General features: G+C 40.9%; 1 protein-coding gene across 1 annotated transcript in view; it reads right to left on the reverse strand.

Moving 5' to 3' along the window:
- The window catches only part of LOC124777560, a 76,899-nt gene that overhangs the window by 26,202 nt on the left and 27,591 nt on the right, over positions 1 to 23,106 (reverse strand). Inside the window, exon 2 of the mRNA XM_047253015.1 lies at positions 5,465 to 5,617. Within this exon, the coding sequence (XP_047108971.1) occupies positions 5,465 to 5,617 (153 nt within the window). The remainder of the gene's footprint in view (positions 1 to 5,464; positions 5,618 to 23,106) is intronic.

Consider the following 23,106-nt stretch of genomic DNA (forward strand, 5'->3'; position numbering starts at 1 on the left):
AATACTGATGAAGCCAAAGATTTATAGAATTATAAGATAAGCAGTTATGCTTTTTAATTTTATTGCTAGAAAATACAAGTACCCAAGTAATTTTGGGACAATAAATCGCTCAACATTGTGGATATAAGTCAGGTCAAGGAGTAATTCTTATGGTATTGGCCCTAACAAAGACCATGGGTGTGCATGTCATATTATTGTGGTTGGCTTGACTTTTAATAGGTGGTCTCAACCTTTTCATGTAATGTAATCTGATAAACTAATGGTGGCATATGTGGGTTATGTTAGATTCAGATGCAGGCTCAAAAGGATTATTAAATGAGTACTGCTTGACTGCTTAACCTATTGGAATTTGACAAAAGTCAATGAAGTAATTGGCATTGTAATAATAACAAAGTGGACAAGCAAAGTAAGTACATATGAATGTTGTTACCTTTTCCAAAAAGTTGATTATGAACTGAAGTGTATTTGTGAGTGCCTGAGGACAGCTTGTGATTGTTGATAGGGTACGAGCAATATGAATTAGTGAAGAGAAAGTTTCTAGTAGTTAAGTCACGTTGGGATTAATACACAATGGATACTACTGACTGGAAATGATACCTACACTGACATAAAACAAGTGTTCTATGAGTGACACAAATCTACCAGCTGATATAATGTGAAAGTCAATCCGAATCTACCATGTTGGGGCAGAAACATGTTTGCACAACAATCCACTATCCCCATTCATTCAGAGACAAGAGTGTAATGGGTAAGAGGTCAAAATGTTGTACTTTTCATTTTTTTTTCATGTCCACCATACCCCGTTCCTGATCCCGATGCAAGACCGTAATCACCTGGTTCAACACACGAGCCAACCCAATCCTGACCCAATGACAACCTCACCCAGGTTGCAGTGCTGAGGCGAACAGACATGTTTTAACATCAACCAGATCATGCATCACCTAGCTTCTCTGTGAGAATAACATCTTTGTTCAAAAGATCAAAAATACAGTAACAGTTGTAATTAAGAATTATGAGCTACATTGAGATTTAATATTCAAGGATCAAATTTACATGTAATTGTAACATCTAATAATGACTGAAAATGATTGATCATTAATGAAGGATGAATGTAACTTACACTGGATGATCTTATTACAGGTTTTCCATGGTTTTCCTCAGAGTCTTAGCTCAGATGGTCAGAAATCTTAAAGTGCCCTGGACATACCAACTGGCAATTGTAAAAGATGATTGGTAATTACATTCCAACCTGAGAGGAGAAGTAGGGCAGAACTTGCTACTAAAAATTAAGTAAGATACATGCTATTTTTGATGAGAGCATCTTACTACTACAACTTTCCTTAAATTACTGTTCAAAATAAAAGTTGTAGCTAGTGCAGAGTGGGTCTGTAAAAAGTTGTGCACAATATTTTCTCTCCCACGAGGGGTCATATAATATTCTGGCCAAATCTGTGCCAGTCTGAGATATTTTATTTGTTTATCTTTTTAAAGGCAACCCAGTTAGCTGACAGGTCAATGAACCTTCAATTGTTAAAACTAAAATTGGTAAAAAATGTCAAGTCGGCACATTTTGCCTGTGGGAGAGATGCATTTACTTTGAAAAATAGAGTTGATCACCGGCATGGAGTTGGCTATAGTAAAAATTTTGCAATCAAAGAAAGGGCTCACTGTAGATGTATGGACCTATGCATACCAGATGCACATAACTGTTGAGCACCATTTTGTAAAACATAAACTGGTACAGAGTTGTATACAGAAAAAGAGAGAGAGAGAGATCTCAGATTTTATCATTGTAAACCTATGTGAGGATATATGGCAATTCTAAAAAAGGTAATTCAGTTGATCTCAATTATTTTCTGAACTGAATTTTGAGGAAGTAAATTGCATGAAGCTTCTATGGGAACTTCAGACATTTGGTTGATGAAGTTTTCTGGTGGATCTGCAAGCACAGTCAAGAGAATTTAGAAGTGTTTCTTGTTATTAATAGAAATCTGTGAATGGCTGTGCATCATATAACCAAATGTGCACTGAGTTGTACAGAATCAGTATCCAAGGATCCAGTACAAGTTCCTATTTATGAACAGTAAACGTTTTTTAGGCAACTGGAGGATATTGGCAGTTGCTTCTGCTCTACAAGATCAATGAGATTTCATCACTACAGATTTAATATTCTTTTTAGTTTAAAGTTTTATTGCTAGACAAATTTGGTGAAGACTGAATGGTATATGCCCATGTTATATAGGACTGGAGGCACAATAAGAACAGTAATTTGTGCTCTAGTAATTAAGGCTTGCAAGCATTATCAAGACAGTTTTTGCTTATTCATGACACAAACTTTTTTAGCGTACAGCAGTAGACACAGATTCAGACACTGGTGCATCTCTATTAGCTTCAAGCTATAATTACTTCAAGTTCAATTGTTTTCTTTTATTGATTAATTGCACCTTCAGTACAATATATCCACACATACCTACAGCAATATACACAAGCATAATAAGAGATATACTGTAACTAAAACCAAAAACTCCAAGCAAATAATAGTCTCAGAACAGCACAAAACCTTTTCTGTTGTCACAGCTGTCAGTTACTTGATATCCAAAAGAGTAAAACCAACAATTTGACCTTCAGAAGTAGCTCCTCAGACAAATGATGACATTGTTTATACCACTGTAAACAATGTTGTGCAGTCACTCTGAGAACCAATGGTTTCTGGACAGCTTCATGCCAGTGAAAACTGACTTATATTGATTCTCTATGGATAATTGTACCATCTGTCCTACAACAGAAATCTTATGTAACAGCTGATAATTCTTATCTGACAACTGGTTCATACGATACACTTTACATTTCAATGATCAATAAATAAGCGATGATTCATGAACTTGGACACAGAGTCTATAATTTGGTATCAGTACATGCTGTAATAGGATGGAATCCTTTACATTTCAGTGATTAATAAATAAGCAATGACCCATGAACCTGGACACAGAATCTAAAATTTGGTATCAGTACAAGCTGTAATAGGATGGAATCCAGAAGATGGCTTCCTGCCATAGATGTTAAGCATTATGAGGAATTTACTATTTTAGTCCCCAGCCACCACAAGAGAAAAAGATCTGAATTAGAGACAACCACTCACCTATAGCTGACTGATGTATGGCACATGGAAACATGCAACATAAACAGTATCTTACTAGTTTTTGAGCTTTTGCCCTTTCTCTAGTAGAAGTATCCAAATTCATGCACACAACAACACAGACACCAAAGTGCACACACCCATGGCCATGGTGAGACTGACTGTTGATTTTTGATAGCAGCTGCAAGGGCAGAAGGAGGTAGGGAGGGGGTGATGAATGATGCACGGCGTGAGAAATGATGCACAAGGTGAGGAGCAGGTAGTGGGATAGTGTGAGGCAGCTCTTTATCAGGCGACTTAGTGGTGGTGGTGGTGGTGATGATGATGATGATGATGATGTTTGGTTTGTGAGGCACTCAACTGCACTGTTATCAGCACCCGTACAAATTCCCATTTTTCCTCAGTCCAGTCCCACACTTTCATGAATGATAATGAAATGATGAGGACAACAAAAAAACCCAGTCATCTCAAGGTGACTTAGTGGCTTCAGAACAAACTGAAAGGAGTTTAGAGGACAGAGCATATCAGAGGTAGAGAGAGGGAGAGCATAGGGAGGGGAGGAAAGGAGAGGAAGGTGGAGGTGACAGGGAGAGACAGGGAAGAACAGAGAAAGAGAGAGAGGTGTACTGGAGAGACAAGTCCCACATGTGTATTTCAGTGAAACTTGTGCTGGGAGTATCCACATGGCTTGCATAATGAAGCAGCTGCTGAAGTTATTTGTGTTGTGCTGCAGATCATGTCCAGAACTGAATGGTCAAGTGTATGGTTTGCCACAGTTTGGCAGTGGACATTCATGTGAGTAGACAGTTCATTAACTGTCGTACTAACATAAAACACTGTACAGAAACCATAGCATAGCTGATACAGAACTTGGAGAACTTGGCTACTTTCACATGATGCTTTTTATAGAGAAGATGACTGTGACTGGAAAGTGCTAGGAGATGGTGAGTAGGTTATGAGTGAGATGTTGCACCTGGGTCAACGATAAGGGAATGACATAAGGAGTGCAGGATTGGATTCCAGTTCTTCTCCCAATCATACACCACATGGGTCATTCACATGTTGCTGACCCAGGTGCATGACCAATAACCCATCCACCACCTCCTACCACATTCCAGTCACACTCATCCCCTACTCTATAAAAAGCAGGGCATCATGTGAAACTAGCCAAATTCTGTATCCGCTGTGCTGTGGTTTCTGTACTCACATGAACGGCCACTACCAAACTGTGGCAAACGATATACTTGACCATTAAGTTACAAACATGCTGTGGCCCACAACACTAAATACTTCAAAAGATGCATCAGTATGCAAGCCATTTGGACGCTCCTTTCCAGCACAAGTTCCTCTGAGATTCACAAGTGGGACCTGTTTCTCCAGCATATCCTTTGCTCCTGCGATCAACTGGTCTGAACCTCCACTAGCCTGTTTCCCACTACCTCACCTTATTTTTTCCCTTCCCTCTTCTGTATACACCACTTCTTCCTGTCCACAACATGTACTGCCTCCTCCCATCACTCTTCCTCCCACCTCCTTCAGGGGGGTATTCTCTCTCTCTCTTCCACCCTCCATTTAATCCTCCCTCCTTCCCCTCTCACTCTCATTTTTGAGCCCTTTTACTTTCACCCTTCCATCTCTATAATTCTTTTCATCTCCACCTTCCATTCCTTTTTCCCTCTCTCCCTTCCCCTCCCTGCCCACCGGCTCCCTCATTCTATATGTCTTATATCCTCTGGCCTCTTAACTCTTTCTGTCTTGTTGTGCAGCCATTGAGTCATCTGTCAAATGATCTACCTTTCTCTATCCTATATCCCCTCCTTGTCTCATACATCATTTCCTACCTCCTCTCCACCTCCATCAGGTAACTGCTTGCACTAATCAGTCTTTCCATGGGAGTATATGTTTGGATGTCTGTATGGTTGTGTGAGTGGATGTGTGTAGTTTTACAAGAATAAGAGCAAGAGCTCAAAAACTAGTATGAATACTATACTCTGTTACATGTTTCTATGCTCCATGCATCAGTTTGCTATGAATGAGTTGTCACCTTTCTCTTATTTTATGCATGTCTCGGCAACTAAGATTGACCGAGGAGTGATTTCAACCTTTTATCAGAATGAAGAATTATTTTAGTAAAGAAATTAAAAAGTGCATGCTCTAATGACAATTCTGTATAGATTATATGTGTGCAGTAGGTCATATGGCAGAGCATCGCCTGTGAATGGAAGATGTTGAGATTGTGTTCCAGGCCATCACAAAGTACAAATAACTGGCAGGTTTTCCTCAATGTGCCCTGTTGCTACTTCTATGTACACTTGATTGGTCACTCACCATTGTGTTGTCTGGTAGATCCTTCTGTATAATGAGAGATCCATCTAAGTAGGAACACTCTTTACTTAACTTCACGACATCCATCTCTGGAATCTTTACATAATCTCCTGCAGTTGTGCTGTCCATTTCTTCAATGTAAAAGAAATATTCTCTCTGGAACATACACCAACTGATATTTCAACTGTGAAAACAATTGAAAATGAATAATATGTGTAACACATAAAAAGTTAGAATTACACTATGAAGTTCTCATGTAATTTTAGTTCATTCACTTTGAAATTTAAAACAAAATTTTATTTAGAGTTTCATTGATGCATGATGTGAATATATCACTAGCACACAGAATATGACACGTTTGTAAATGGAGCTAAACATTTTTAAATACAGAACATAGTTTGACAGTCATATTCCTATGTATGCCTAAAGCAATAATTTGATGAATAATGTTATACAGATGATAAGAAATTAGGGTCAATAACAATTACATGCATTTACTATGCAGTAATCTTGGCACATAAAATTACAAACAGACAGAGTAACTAGTCTACCTTCAGGAGACAAAATTCCAGTGCTGCCATAGACATATTTAAAAGTAAAAACACTAGTCCTAGCTTTTGGAACTATTAGTTCCTTCCCAGGGGAGGGAAGAAGGATGGGGTGTGGAAGTTCAAAAAGGAGCAGTAGATCACTCACATCCCAGGATGAAAAGATCTCAACCGTTGTCTGACAACAAGCTTTGAAGAGTCATTTCTGGTTGAGACTGTGTGTGCATTCTGGCAAGAATGGTTGTCAGCACGGGATGTTGCCTGTAGAATTAGTATACATCATGTTGACTTCATTTGACCATACATCCTCTCTTCTGATACACAGAACACTGAAAATCTGCTTTGTAATGTTGCCTGCAGTCAGTAACACCAGCTGACAGTCACTGCCTACAAATTATGCCTAATAGGTACCCCAAAGGAGACTGCAACAGAACAGCAAGCTGCCCGTTTGGAAGCAAGTGGTAAGGCAATGTTGATAAGGCATCAATCGTCTCCACATGATCAATTTCATTTCTAGACATCCACTAGACATCCATTACAAACAATGGCACAAGCGCCCCCCCCCCCCCCCCCCCCCCACGCACTCCTGACACAGTTGTGTGAGAAGAAGGTGAGCAAGGGAACACTTGGAATGGAATCTCAATCAATATTGTTGGTTTCTCCTCACCAATCAGTTCAGGCTTTATCTGATGATTGTCATAGAAGAATGTGGAAGTGACCATACATCACTACACTTCTTAGGCATGTTGTCCAACAGATTCAGCAGGTAGGTGGGTTAATCATGTTTCATGCCATTAATGTGAACAGATGTTGGATGCTTCACATCTTTATTGAAGGTAATTTGAGGACTACACAGTATCAGGACAGAATACAGTATACTGTGTAGTCTTACAGGCTACAGTCCTGCAATGGGTTTAGCTTTCAAGATAATAAACCATAAGCACACTTTGCCCACCTGATGAATACTGCTGTCCTCTATGAAGCAGAAATCAGCTGAACAGAATGACCTGCAATATCTGCTGAGGTGCACCTGATTGACCATACTTGTGGCCAGTTAAAACATACAGTGCATCACCGGAGGAATCCTCTTCATACACTGGATGACCTCAGGAGGGCCACCATTGAAGAATGGAACAGACTGGGACAGAAATGTCTTGACCATCTCTCAGACAGCACGCCGAGGAAGATCAAAGAATGCTACACTGCTCAAGGTGGAGTGGGTGGAGTGACACCCACCATCAGGGAAGGAGGGGGAGCTGCCCTCCCCTGTCCCTCACTGGGAATGCTCTTGCTGTCCAATGCAAAAAAAGAAAAAAAAAGATCATCTTTCCAAGAACTTATGAAACGCCATATCAGGACAAATTGGAGTGCTACTAGAAGTCAGCCCATTGATACTGCACAAGTAGGTCAAGAGCAGTGCTAACATAATACCACAAAGTGGGTGTACTGTAAACCATGAAGAGAGAGACTTGTCACATAAAGTTCCAGCACACAGAGCAGTGAGTCCTGTTCAGAAAATACTACAAAGGACTGCAGCCTGCCTGCACAGTGTCCTTTATGACAAGTGAGGTGCAAGAAGCATGTCTCCCATTACATGCTCTGGTTACACTGGTGATGACACTAATAACACAAGAGTGCCCGCTGGAACAGCGCAGCCCAGTCTCTTCTGCATCACTGTGTTTGCACTCTGTCTCATCCTTGATGGATACTAAATCTTAATTGTCTTTCTTCCTTTCTAGCAATTGCATAAATCTAGGAATATTTTAAGAACGGAGAACATTACTGTATAATCCAGGTATGCTTAAACTCACAAGACACCATTCTGGCTGAGTACTTGTGAGAGTTCATGCACAGGACTTCTGATGCTGTGATACACTGCAGCCTTTGTAACAAGATATGAATATTGCACTATATTCAGACTGCAGTTTGAAGTGAGCTCTTGTAGTGAGCACTTCCTCATTTATCCAGAGCAGTGCAGTAAATCTCGCTATATTTTTTAAAAGTATTGTCACAGTGTTTGTGTATGTTTGTCTGCCGTTTGGCTTTTTGTCAGCCAAATACCATTTCACAGCTGCTCTCTGCAATACATCATGAGTAAAGGCATATACAGAGAAGGAGGCAATCCACCCGTGTCATGGAATATGGACACTGACCGAGGTACTGTTACCACAGCAGTTGCCAGAGCACTTTGCTGCCAGAAGTCATCATGAGGATTTACTAAAAGTGAAAGTCCAGCAAGTAATTGAAAACAGGAAACAAGCCAGTGAGGTAGACAGTCAACTTATTGTTGAGGAAAATGGCCTCACTAGCAGCACAACACAAGGTGTTTCCATTCAAAAGAATTCTGTACAAGCTGATGGAAAGAATTACAGTGGTGCTATTAGTACAACTGCTAATGAAACACATTCTCTAATTAAAAACAACAGATATAAACCAACTTTGTAACTTTGTTTATGCTGAAAGTAAATTAGACAGTGTTAGCAAATTGAATCAGATATCTGTTGGGAAATTAATACAAGTGAATCATCCTGAAAATAAAGGTAAAATTATTAATATTAACTCTGGATCAAAATTGAAGTAACAAATGAAATCACAGCCAACCAGTAAATCCAGTCAAATTTATTTGCAAAGCACAACTCAGTTTCTTTCATATCTACTCACACAGTGCATAAGCAAGGTGTTATTCAAGGAGTAAATTCAGAATTTTATGAACATGAAATACTTTATGAAACTGAATCAGCTGTTGAAGTAGAGATTCTCCAAGAAAATACTTGGTGAAGGGAAACCAACTATTGTTAAAGACCAAACATAACGTCTGATTCACATTTGCTTCACAAGCAAATTTATCTGCATGTGACTGAGTGTGAAGTATATCCAAATTTCCACTTGTCCATCAGAGTTACAAATGCCTCTGGTTCAGACACATCAGCCGCCAGTAGCATAGACTCAACTGCTGTAGTAAATGTCATGGCTGACATCCATCAGTTAACTGTTTTTCTACTAATTTAAAATGTTTACATCATGGGGAAGGTCACTACACTGTGGATAAGAACTACCCTGTCTTGCTCAGGAAGCATAAAGAGAACAAGTTTGTTATACTCAACAATATAACATTCGAAGATGGCACAGTCACACTTAGTGCAAATCACAGGAGGTCTTCTGACTGACAATAACTATAGATATAAATTCAGTTCTTGAGCTCAGTTTGATATTTTTGACAAACAGGGTTACATCTCATTCCCTCCTCTTTGACAGCCTGTTCATCAGCAAGGATGTTTCTGTTCTCCCACTGATACCTCAAAGACCTTCCCTCTCAGATCCATGCACAGGAAATGGTTACCAGTCGACCCAACTCCCAGAAGTATCTAACAAAAATAAAGCACTAAGACTTCAGCTTACAGACCCAAAATTCTATTTGGTGACCAGTAAATTGGCAGTTTAGTAGACTTAATGGATTCCAGTCTCAGGTAGTTTGACACTGTTCATTGACCTCGCAGTATATGTTGGAAGCCTACTGTCCTTCAGGTCAACCCCCAGTCACTCGGACAAATGGTGGCAGCAATCAATTCATAGAAAATATTTGCAGCCCAGTAATAACAATTGTGGGGCCACATCCCGTCAGCCTGGAAATATCAAATGGTTAATACTGGGCCTGCATGATCAGTTGTGGCGCAGTTATTTACCAGAGCAGAGTTAGAAACCACAGATTCAAGGAACAGAATTGTAAGCATTATTTTGGATTATGGTTTACAGGATACTGTAGTGAATCACTCAGTCATAGCCAATAGAGAGTGTGTGGTAATAAAGAGAGTTCCACAAATGAAATATATCTGCAACTTACAGTTCCAAAATGGATTTGTAATATCTCAAGAGTTGAATTTAATGATCTAAGATTATAGTAATCTCTGCTCTCAAAAATGTAAGCAAGAATGAAAATAACACTGGATCTAGTAATATCCCTGCCACACTACCTGACCCCTAACCAAGTGACCAAAGAAAAGTCAGAACTGGAAGGCCAATCAAAAAGAGCAATGTTCCCCCCACATGCAGGTTTATATTAGTAAATGTTGTTTATGGTACACATCACCCTTGCTACAGTTTCTTATAATTAAAGGTCGAGTAAAACGTTCAGAAGATACTAAGATCAATAATAATGATGTTACATACTGCATGAAATTAGTATGGCTGTGTGGTTGGAGATGCTGAGTTATGGATCTGAAGGATGCTGCTTTGTATTCTGTTGTATGCTAATATTTTTTTCAGCATTGTTACAAGGACCAGCATTCACATTTGTATTCAACCTTGTGCAAATCTAACACGCCATATTTGGTGGTTTTCATATTTATACTTGTGTGTTATGAAAATGTGCAGTTTCAGTGGTACACCACATTCAATACCTCTCCATATTTGCCTCATTTCTTAGTCCAATTTTTTCTGCCAAAGTGTCAGGAAATGTACATCGACATGAAAAAAAAGGAAGGAAGATTAGGATTTAACATCTTGTCTACATTAAGGTCGTTAGATATGGAATGCAAGCTTGAAATGTTTCCGCGATGGGGAAGGAAATTGACCATGCCCTTTCAAAGAGAGTATTCTGGCATTTACCTGGTAGGGAAATTGCAGAAAACCTAAATCTGGATGGCTAGATGTGATTTCCCCCATCGTCCTCCCGTACAAAAATTGTGACCTGTGAAATTTGTGAAAGGTTTCCCTCCACTACTGTTTCAAAATGATGTACTGTCTTGTACACTGATAATAGTTCTTTGTCTTTGGACTGTGTAGCTAAACACTGTGCCACTGCATTCGGTGATGAAATGTGTGAATATGAATGTTGACACTGAACTGCAGTTCTAGCTTAGCACTGCACATATGTAGGTTAACACTTATTGCTTGCTTCTCATTACAACTAAGGCTCAAATTTAAAAATGGAGAAGTAATTACTGAAAACCAACATAACCTGAAGAAAGGCTGATATTAACATTCTGGTTATGAGCAACTGGAGACATTCACATCAGTGATTGTTTTGCATTTCACTAGCTTCTGTATATGTCATAATTTCTAATGTCTACTGTGACATATGCAAGGTGCTGCAAGGATTTTATTACACATGGAAGATAAGGGCAGTAAAATATGATTGCTGAAATGTGAACTATACGTACAATCTGGCACATATGTTACTTGATAAAATCTGCTATATAGTTTGTTAGAGGGCAGACAGTGTGATCCTGGGTGAACTGTTTTTATTTCTCATCAAAAGTCACTAACATAATAGTGATACAACAGCCATTTATTTATGAGGGGCATTTAATAAGTAATGCAACACATTTTTTATGAAAGCAAGTTTGTTTTATTCAGGATTCCATATACCAATCATTCCCCATTCATTTGTCCACAAAACCCTATTTTTTAACATAATCTCCTTTCAATATGATGACCTTATGACACCTTACTGGGATGGCCTGTAGGCCTGCATGGTACCACATGCTGGTTGATGTTGAAGCCAATGTCTTACTGCATCAATAATCTCACTATCATCCACGTACTGCTTTCCGTGGAGTGCATCCTCCATTGGGCCAAACAGATGGAAGCAGGAACGTGCAAGATCCAGGCTGTAATGTGATTGAGAAAGAATGATCCAGTAACGTTTTGTGATCTCCTCTTGGATGTGCAGAATTACATGAAGCCTTGCATTGTTATAGAGAAGGAGAAGTTGTTTGCATTTTTGTGGAGATGAACATGCTGAAGTTGTTTCTTCAGTTTCCTGAGGGCAGGACAATACATTTCTGAGTTTACTGTTGCACCATAAGCAAGGACATCAAACAGGATAACTCCTTTAGAGTCCCAGAAGCCTGTCACCATGACTTTACTGACTGAGGATGCAGCTTTGAACTTTTTCTTTGGAGGAGAGATGGTGGGACCCCACACCATGGATTACCATTTTGTTTCCGGTTAAAAGTGATGAATCTATGTTTTATCCCCTGTGATGATGGTTGACAAAAAGTTGTCATAATCAACCTAGTAACATCTAAACAATTCTGCACAGATGGTCCTTGATTGCCCTTTATGGTCTTCTATTAGGCGGCTTGGAACCCAGCTGGCACATACCTTTGAATACCCCAATCAGTGAATGAGTGTGTCAACACTACCAACAGAGATGTCAAGTTGAGCAGTGAGGTGTTTGGTTGTGGTCCATCGATCACCTTGAATGAGTGTGTGCACACATTCCAACATTGCAGGAGTCACATCTGTGTGCAGCCAGCTGGCACGTCTTGTTGCAATGATGACAGATGCCTCACCCAACAACTCACTGTGCTTTTGTTCACTGCCAGGTCTCCATAGGCATTCTGCAAGCACTCTGGTTTTCCACCAAAAGAAGCTGAATGACTGTTCTCTGCTCAGAAAACATCTCCATTACAGATGCCATTTTGAAGGCTATGAAGCACTGCCACACATCAAAACTCTATGAAACTATAGAGGCTGAAGTGGGAATGAGCAGATCATTTACAGATTTTTGATTTTAATCTTCACAATAGATATGTGGGATCTTCATTCTAGCAGGATGTGACTAAATGATGAAACACTATCAATATAGATGGTATATAATCTCAAAACAAATATTAGTGATGTTTGTTATATCTTTAGTGTTTAAGCAATCTAGTCTTGGGTTGCCATGTAGTTAGATCGTTGTGTGTCTGTTACTTCTGTTACCCGTGAAGAAACAGCATTCTTAATGTATAACCAGGTAGAGCTTCATTTCACATGAGCCCTGCTACAGATTAACCACAGTGGTGACCCGTTTCTGTGCAACAGTTCATTTGTTTGTTTTGGATTTATGCAACACTCAAGTGCTCATTCAGCAATGGATACACTATGTGAACATCCGTTTTTACAACAATTTGTACAGAACAGTGTGATGACTAGTGTTAAACTGAACATTTACATGCGTATTGGTCACAATCAGATGGAACTAAAACACTTAAGTGGTGTCATGATGCAGTGTACAAAGCTGCTGATGGTGGTTGCACATGGGAACAATACGTGTATCAGCAAACCTCACCTGGTGAATTCCAATTCATTGATCTTGGTGTTATAGACCATTGGAAAGACTACATACTTGAATACATACAACGACCATGTAAGTGTCCTGCTCAGTCCTCCTGTGCTGCTGTCATTCCAGATGAGCCCATTCATGCCACAAAAGGTGTGCTCAGCTGGATGAATCCCATGTCATGTACCCCAGGTTTCCTTCCATGCTGCACTGCCTCCACAGACTTTACATGCACTGCATGAACAGGATTTTGGTGAAGTGATATTTAATCTGGGTTCTACTTCTGAACTACCTACTTTTTTGGCAGATCCCCCAGAGACTTGGTTTCAGATGGTCGAGCTCACTTTGCAGTGTTATGGTACATGGGAATTTGTAATCTTGGTGCGCAACCTCTCTAGTCACACTCACATCATCAGTGTTACCTACTGAGAAATTTTAAGCAATGAAGATGGCATTTCTTCAACATCTGATTGTGACACCAGAACAACAACTGGACAAGTCATATTTGAAGGAACAATTGATAGCTACACACTGCTACACTCTTGGAGACTACTAAGAGAATCCATCTCACGATATATTGTGGTGGACAGCACATTGTGGGCAGTTTGGATGTTTAAACCACCTCTCATTCAGTCAACATTAATCATGAGAGAACATTATAGTACAGAGAACAGGTTATGTCTGGTTGACAGGTTACACATGCAGCAATGCTAGGGAGCTGCAGTCACATCCCACAGGGCTCAGTGCACACTACCCACAAACATGAATATTGTATGGACTGTGCTGACTGAGCAGTCCTGAGCACTGTTGATGATGCACGATGTGGGTCCACTGCCCATTGTCCTACATCTGTCCCATCCTAAGCTGACTTCAGAACTTTGAACACTGTGACTTTGACATACTCGCATATGCACTGCTATCACGCACACTTCAGAGAGAAGATGTGCAACAGCTTACTTTCATGCAATGACCCAAACTTCAGAGGTGGCTCATGATAGGGCCACACTCAACCAAGAAGTCACCTCCTTGGTCAGGCTAATAGCCAGACAAGTGTAACGCCACCTCAAGAATAGGATAAGAGACTATAAGTCCTTGGCCGCAATACAGGTCATTATTTCTCTATTGACTCAGGCTCCTTGGTGAGCACCTTACCAGATACTTCAGGCCCTTCACAGCACAGCATGTTGGAAGCACTATTGCATGCAGAAAATGACACTCCTGTTAAATATCATAGAACTGTAGAGCAAAGCTTAGACATCAGCCATAGCGAAAACCGCACACAGCAATTTTTTATTGGAGGCCAATTTCAAAAGTTATTTCATCCCTGCACCTGTCAGTTGGACTAGCCCACAAAACATGGAATGGAGAGAAAGTTTATGGCTGTTTTGGGCCACCTCCAGTTCTATTACATCTTTGTCAGCAGCTGGACTCTTGCAATGAAGATGTGGAACCTGAGCAAGCTGTAGCCCAAGATCTCTGCAGCATGACAAAGAAATTCCAGGATGCTAGACAGGAACTTCTGAATTCGTGTACAGCAAATACAGAACTGAAAAAGAAACTACAAAAGGACTTGAGCAGTGCTCAGGACCACATAGCCCTCTTACAATAACAGCAACAACAGTGTCAGCGACAACAGTACAATCTACAACAGCAACAACTGCAGCACCTATACCATGAGATGTGGCTATCTGATGCAAAACAGGAAGCCAAGGTAAGTCTAGTGCATGATAATTTAAGTGTACATTCCACTCCTCTGTGAGTGATGAGTGATACTACCAAGCAACGTGTACAACTGGCTAGACGCGGCGTGAATGATGAGACAGTGCACTGTATCATTATGGCTGGGGTCACCAATCCATTATGAGGCTCAGCCTCTGGACTCAGACAAATTGCATATATCTAAGCGTATTACAGATGAGCTACTCAACACTGAGATTGTGAGACCACCAGACAGTGCCTGGGCTTGGCCTATACATTTGGTACCAAAGATGGACTGCTTTCATAAAAAGTGTGACTATCATTTGCTAAATGCACAAATATTACCACACGGGTACTCCATTCCAAATATTCTGGAGGTTTCAATGCCTTAGCAGGGGCATCTGTCTTCAGCTTAATCAACTGTGAGAACGCATATCTCCAGATACCCATGGCTGAGGAAGATGTGCCAAACAATTGTTGTTACTCCATTTGGCTTGTATGAGTTCCTTTTCATACCTTATAGCCTAAAAAAATCCACACAGACATTGCAACATTTTACTGATAAAATTTTAAAACAGTGGAGGGAGACCTTTCGCAGATTTCACAGATCACAATTTTTGCCATTTGGACTGTGTAAGTCAGTTTACAACTGACATGCAGCACATTAAAAGAGCTGATAATATGCATGAACCAAGATGACTTTGTGTCAGTTCAGGAGATGGACAGAGAAAATCAAAGTAGTTTTGTGGAACACCTTCACCAGCCTTTGGTTCTAGGATTGGACAGACAAGTCTGGTGTGACATATCATGAGAGAAAGTTCAACCATTGGTTCCACTACAAATGAGAAGTTTTATGTTTAATAATCTCCACAACCTTTCACACCCAGGAATCTGCCCTATGACCAAACCTGTAGAGGACCACCTTGTTTGGCTGGATGCGAAGTGTGGCCACAAGTTGTGGACTTGTGACTGCACTGCTACCAATGCTACAAAACAGGAAGTTTTGCTAGCACAGAGCTTGGCCACTGTGACATTCTGGTGGGTAGGTGACAGCACGTGCGCTTGGAATTCGTTAGCCTGCTGCCTGATTCTGGTGGGTACAGGTCTATTTTGTCAGCTGTAGATCGTGTCGTGTGGTGGGTTGAGTCAGTCCCTGTACTTGTCATTAGGGCTGAGATGATGGCTAAGGCATTTGTTCATGTATGAATCACATGGTCTGGTTGTCCTGTTGCCCTAATGACAGACAAAAGTATGCAGTTTGAGTTGGCACTGTTCAAAGAATTGTGCAGCTTCTGTGGAGTACAACATTTTCGCATCATCACTTTCCATTCACAGAGCAGTGGACTGGTGGAATGGTGGCACTGTGTCTTAAGGAGTCACTGGTGTGCCTTGCAGATAATGGTTAAAGGGTGCTTCTTGGTGTTCACAGTGCTTTCAAAAAGAACCTTCAGGCTTCACTGGCAGAGATTCTACATGGTGAAACATTGAACCTCCCAATGGCATTCTTCGACCCTGTGGCATTACCTGACACAGATGAACTGCTGGCAATGATTCAACAAGTCAGACAACGTATCCCCAACATCAGGACCTCTTTTCTGCAGCATCACAGGTTTTCTGAAGGCTTTTTTGCACAAAGACATGGTGATGTGCGAGTATGTGATGTTATGTGATGACGTTATATGGACATCACTTCAGTCACCTTACTCTAGTCCTTACAAGGTCCTGCGGGAGTGTGACCATACATTTGATATCATCCTCCATGACAATCACACCATGGTTTCAATATACAGAATCAAGCTCGGCAGCCAGGACTACGACACGGTTAACAGCACTGCTGATTGATCGCACACCCTACACTCCTATCTCTACCAGACTCAGTGTTTACATCGCTGCAGTCATGCTGAAGCTGCTATCTCCATTTATCTTCCAACCTCTAGCATTTCATCCTGGAGTAGTAGCAGCTCTTATGCCTTCCCCAGTGCTCTGCAGTACTGGGAAAGCAGGTTCTATAGGAGCTTCACTCTAACAGGACATGATGAATGACAAAACAGTATTGATACAGACAATATGTAACCTCAGAGCAAAGAATAGTGACGTCTGTTATATCTTTATTGTTTAAGCAGTCTGGTCTTGGGCTAACATGTGGTTAGGAGCTCATGTGTGTGTTGTTTATTTAATAGCAACAACACAGCATTCACAGCATATACCCAGTTAATGCTTCATTCTGCACAAGTCCTGCTACAGAATGCCCAAAGATATGTATTTGTACTTGTTTACTTCCATGGAAACAAATTATGCTTTACCTCTGTCATAAGATGATTTCCGAAGTTTGAGTTTATTCATTCTGTTACCACCTGGAGCAAGCATCTAATGAATTTACTGTCTTTCTCACGACCTCAGAAGGATGCTTGAGTGATTCGGCAGTTTTCTACCACTCAGATTTCTTTTCCTTCAGAATCTCTGCTGTGGATGTGTGTTTCATCGATCGTAGAAGCATGGATTGTATCTATATTCTTCTATCAACAATATAACATTCTCTGCAGCCCATTCCATCACTCAGGGAACTCTACATCTACATCTGTATCTATACTCTCCAAACCACTGTGAGGTGCATGGCAGAGAGTATGTCCCATTGTACTAGTCATTAGGATTTCTTCGCATTCCATTCATGTATAGAGTGGGGGAAGAACGATTGTTTGAATGTCTGTGTGCATGCTGTAATTATTCTAATCTCATCCTCATGATCCCAATGTGAGTGATACATAGTGGGTTGTAGTATATTCATAGAATCATCATTTAAAGCCAGTTCTTGAAACTTTGTTAGCCGATTTCCTTGGTATACTTTACGTCTATGTTCAAGAGTCTGCCAGTTTAGTTTCTTCAGTATACCTGTGATATGTTCCCAAAAAAAAAAAAAAAAAAAAAAAAAAAAAAAAAAAAAAAAAAAAAAAAAAACCGTCGTCCTTCCGAATGCGAGTCCAGTGTCACGAGACAGGATTCGAACCTGCGACCGTAGCGGTCACGCGGTTCCAGACTGTAGCATCTAGAACCGCACAGCCACCCCGGCCGGTGATATGTTCCCACAGATCAAACAAATCTGTGACCATTTGTGTTGCCCTTCTCTGTATATGTTGTGACAGTGCCACGACATTTAACAGTGCCGCCACAACAGTATGCGCAAACGGCGATAGAGGCACTCCGCAATTCGGCTGAGCGCGGGAGCGCCACCTAGCTACGAACGGCGCCGGCCGCATGTCACGGCACGGCAGTCGAATAAGAGATACTGAGTTGTTATCATGTAACCAGCTATTGTTTCTAAGTGAGTGTGTTTGAATATCCACGCAATTATTGGTGATTAAAGGTTATAACAGTATACATTCAGCATATCCTGCTAGTCATATAAGTATGTGCTCCACACACTTATTCTAGAACTGGTTGCATGAGTGATTTTTAAGTGATCTCCTTTGTAGACTGATAGCACTTCCTCATTATTCTGTCAATAAACCAAAATCTACTTCTTACTTAATCCACAACTGAGCCTATGTGATCATTCCATTTCATATCCCTACAAAGTGTTTCATCCAGATATTTGTACGAGCTGGCTCAATCCAGCCACAAATTTAACTTGATACCCCATGTGATCTTACTTTTGACAATAAGTGCAGGTGTGGTAATGAGTCAAATACTTTTCAGAAATCAAGAAATCTACCTGCCTGCCTTGATACAAAGCTTTCAGAATGCAATGTGAGATAAGTGTGAGTTGGGTTTCAAAAGATCGATGTTTTCAACATCTATGCTGGTTGGCATGGAGGAGATCATTCTGTTCAAGATACCTCATTATGTTTGAGCTCAGCATATGTTTTAAGATTCTACAACAAACTGTCAAGAATACTGCGTGGTAGTTTTGTGGATCACTTCTGCTACCCTTATTGTAGATGGTTGTGAACAGTGCTTTCTTCCAAGAACTGGGCACGCTTCTTTGTTCAAGGGATCTACAACAGATTATAGTTAGAAGAGTGGCTAACTCAGCTGCAAATTTAGTATAGAATCTGATAGAGATTCCTGTGGACCCTGGAGCTTTGCTCAGTTTTAACAATTTCAGCTGTTTTTCAACACCACTGATGCTAACACTTATTTCATTCATCTTTTCAGTGGTATAAGGATTAAATGGGGGCAGTTCTCGTGGGTTTTCCTTTGTAAAGGAACACATGAAAATGGAGTTAAGCATTTTAGCTTTTACTTCGCTACCTTCAAGTTCAGTCCCTGTCACATTCCCTGGGGACGAGACACTAACTTTGATGCCGCTAATGGCCTTTACATATGACAAGAATTTCTTTGAGTTTTGTGAAAGATCATTTGACAATATTCTGCTATGGCAGTCATTGAAAGCTTCACTTTAGAAAGCAAAACGTGTTTCATTCAGGTTCTCCCTATCTAAACCCCATGCTTTGTTTTACACTTGTTATGCAGTAATCTCTGTTTCTTTAGAAGTTTCCTTAGAGCAATTGTACAACATGAGTGGTCCCCCCCATTATAAACTGTGCTACTGGATACATATCTATCCAGTGCATGGTCAATTATTCTTTTACGTCTTGAGCCATATTTCCTCTACATGCTCCTGCCCTGTGCTGAAACTTTGTTTCCTCATTGAGATATGACACTACTAACTTTTTGTCTACTTTATTGAACATGTATATATCTTACTCTCTCTTTCAGTTGTCCTTTGTATGTTGGTGATCATTGTTACCGCAACTGCATCATAGTCACTGATACCAGTTTCAATATGAACATTCTCAAAGCAGTGAGCTCTGTATATTTATCTTGCTGCTTGTTCGAGGCAGGATTCGAACCTGCAACCGCAGCGGTCGCGCGTTCCAGACTGTAGCGCCTAGAACTGCTCGGCCACTTCGACCGGCCACTGATATCAGTTTCGATGTGGATATCCTCAAAGAGGTCAGGTCTGTTTGTTGCCAGATCCAATTATCATTTTATGCCCACCCTTGATACTGATTCTTACCCAGACAGTCTCATATGCAGGTTCAATTTCTGTCTCGGTGGATTTGAATTTCTCGTTTACTGCGATAATACACCACCTCCATTTCTCATTTGCCTTTCTTTTCGACATACACTTAAAATTTCCCCAAAAATCTCACTGCTTTCAATACGGGTTTCTACCAGCTTTCTGTACCAAGTATTATGTGAGCTTCACTGCTTTTGATAAGCGCTTTAAACTCTGGCACTTTGTTACCAATGTTTTGGCAGTTAACCATTAGGATCTTCATATTCTCATCTGCAGGAGGTACTTCTTTCGATCTTACACTGATACTTCATGGTTTCCTACAGCTATCATTATCTGGATTGTACTGAGAATTGTCAGCAGCTTTTGATGTGTAGTGCACACCTGAACCATTTGGTGGGACCCTACAGAGCTCAACCATGTGGTGCAAATCCAGGAAGCTGCTACCTAGCTTGTCACAGAACCTTTGAAGTCTCTGGTACAGTCCTTCTACTCGGCTCAGATCCAAAAGCCCACAACAGTTCTGGGGCAATGCTGTAAATTGTGAGCTATGTTGAAACACCACATGCAAGGCTGGTCTTCTCAATTTCCTCTGCCAGTCACTGGATTGACCCTTTTATGACCTCAGAGCCCAGATGACAGGCATCATTTGTTCCAATGTGTGTCACAGTGTGCATTTAATTGCACTCTGTTTCCTCAATGGCTGCCAGAATAGCCTCTTTAACATGTTGAATGAGGCCCCCAGGCGTACACAATGCATGCACCTAATGTATTTTCCTGTTCATTGCAGCTGTTTCCCAAATGGGTACCATCATTTGTCCTACATCTGAACTGCTGATGATTAACAGATTCCTACCTTTTTGTGTTTGCATCCTCTTGGAACTCGACAAAACAGGTTCCCCAAAACAGATAAAATGAATCCCACTAGCTCAGTTTCAGTTTCAATGAAAGACAGCACCTCAAGCTTATTGGTTAGAGAGCTCGATACCATACCCTGAGTCCTTCCTGGTCCCCATCCACCCTGTACAGGCTGTCTAGCACTACCATTAAACCGCCATTTGCAGTCAAGCGGACAACTAATGACAGATCCTGTACTTTCTACAGACAAGACACAATCCACAGGAGCAGATAATACTTGAGGTACATTTGGTACCTGCACCACAGGAAACATGACTGTAAGCAGTTCTTCCAACACAGCAGCAGGCAGCAGCTGCCAATCGTTTGACAGCAGTCAGAGCGATTTACAACTGCTTACGAACGTCAACCAACGCATTCTATGTTCAGAAAAAGCATTCACAGAGGGGCTGCAGTTTAGCTGGTGCCATGTATTACAGGACACTGAACAAATAACTTTAAATTAAGCACACGTATTATCTTTTAATCTCTTGGGCTACGCTTAAGAGTCCAGAGGTGCCATGCACGTTCTAGAAATACTTCTTCTGATTTCTTCCACATCTCTGTTGTAGGAGTAGGTAAATACTTGGGCTGTAGAACAGTCCATATTGCCCGGCACACTTCTTTCACAATTTCTGAGACTGTTGAACGTCCTAACCGAGATAGAACGAATAGATATGTCAACCATCAAAGGTATGTTTGTTTAAATTCAATGACAATGTTATGAATACGATGAAACAAAACAATCTATTTAGTAGAAAGTTCTCTATAGCGGGACATACGGAACTAGATGTTACCATCATTCGCTGTATTCGTAAAAACTGCAGATAAATTTACCACTCCACTCGTAACTACATTGAGAGATAGCACTTTCTTCCGCCGAACCTATCATGTGATACAGCAAAACTGAAATTGAATAATTTATATGACTTCTGTATAAAGCACAAAGAGGCCGCAAATGGTAAATCTTACCTCAAATAAGTCGGCCGGGGTGGCTGTGCGGTTCTAGACGCTGCAATCTGGAACCGAGCAACCGCTCCGGCCGCAGGTTCGAATCCTGCCTCGGGCATGGATGTGTGTGATGTCTTTAGGTTAGTTAGGTTTAATTAGTTCTAAGTTCTAGGCGACTGATGACCTCAGAAGTTGAGTCGCATAGTGCTCAGAGCCATTTTTTTACCTCAAATAAATGGCTAGTCTTTGCCTTGTATCAATTGGCTTTCTCCAGTTCGTTGTGCACTTCTCGGTGCTCCCTTTTACCAAGAGATGCAATTCCTCGAAACATTTTCGCGACGTACGAAAATATTTGAAGAACCTGTCTTCGTCAGTCTCTAGTTCAATACACAGACGATGGTATTCTCCTAAGCTTTCTGTCTTGCTATTAATGTCGTGCATCCAACCTCTCCTCTTCTTGGTGCCATTTCGTATCGCTAATGCGAGGAGGAGTTCTTCCTTGTCCGAGCTACTCATTTCTGCACTTAATAAACCAAAAATGAACTCGCACGAAGATAACGTGTCCCGCGTGAACCTTCCAAATCGTCTAACGCCAAGACAATCGCGTTACGCATGCAAGCTTAATAATGGGGTTCGGCCCCTTCCACAGTGTAACAACTGACGCAGCAACAGTCGCTGCGACCGGCAGGCTGGTGCCTGCGTGGCGTCCCTGGCCGCTGACGTCGCAGCAGCAGGCCGGATTCTGTCTGGCCAGGCCTTAAGAAAGCACGGCTAACCGGGCGGGCCATATTACTGGTAGTCATTCTCTTCAAAAATAGTGGAAAGGCAAATATAAAGTGGATGCTATACGGCGAAAAACGTGATAAAGCATTTTGTTTTGTATGTAAGGAAATGAGTTCCTTTAGTGGTTTTTTTTGCGAAGAAAACTCAACAAGACGAAGGTGTGATAAAAGCCATCATTGAAGTCCGGTTTTCTTCTGGAAACAAAGCGTCAGAAAGGTTTACTTGTAACGAAAAGCTGAATTGCAACCGTCTTGTAGTAAGAAAAGAGCGACTGAGAAAATGTGTGAACGTGCAGTTTTTAATGTCTAAGGGTAAGGAGAGAGGAATGAAGTCTGCAAGAGCAGCTCTGTTCAGAATGTTGTCATCGCTACGTTATCTCATGATGCAGTGGTTAGCAATCCGTGGTCGCATATACGAAAATTCTAACTGTAGCGGATTGCTACAGTCAGATGCTGAAAATAACTCCGATTTGTTCTCTTGGCTTCGCCGTACAAATTACAGATCGCTTTTGCACGACATAATAAATGAACTACGTTCTATTATAACCAGTGCTGTTTTTCTGGGATAACGCTGGGGGATGCGTATCCCTAAACTTTTTCGTCGACAGAGTAATTTTTTTACGATGTTGAGAACTTGGAAGAGTGCCAAAGATTTATTTCACGGACGTAAATTTTTTATTTCATTTTTTCGTGTTGGTAATTGCAAT

Source organism: Schistocerca piceifrons, chromosome 2 (assembly GCF_021461385.2).
Source record: "Schistocerca piceifrons isolate TAMUIC-IGC-003096 chromosome 2, iqSchPice1.1, whole genome shotgun sequence".
NCBI lineage: Eukaryota > Metazoa > Arthropoda > Insecta > Orthoptera > Acrididae > Schistocerca > Schistocerca piceifrons.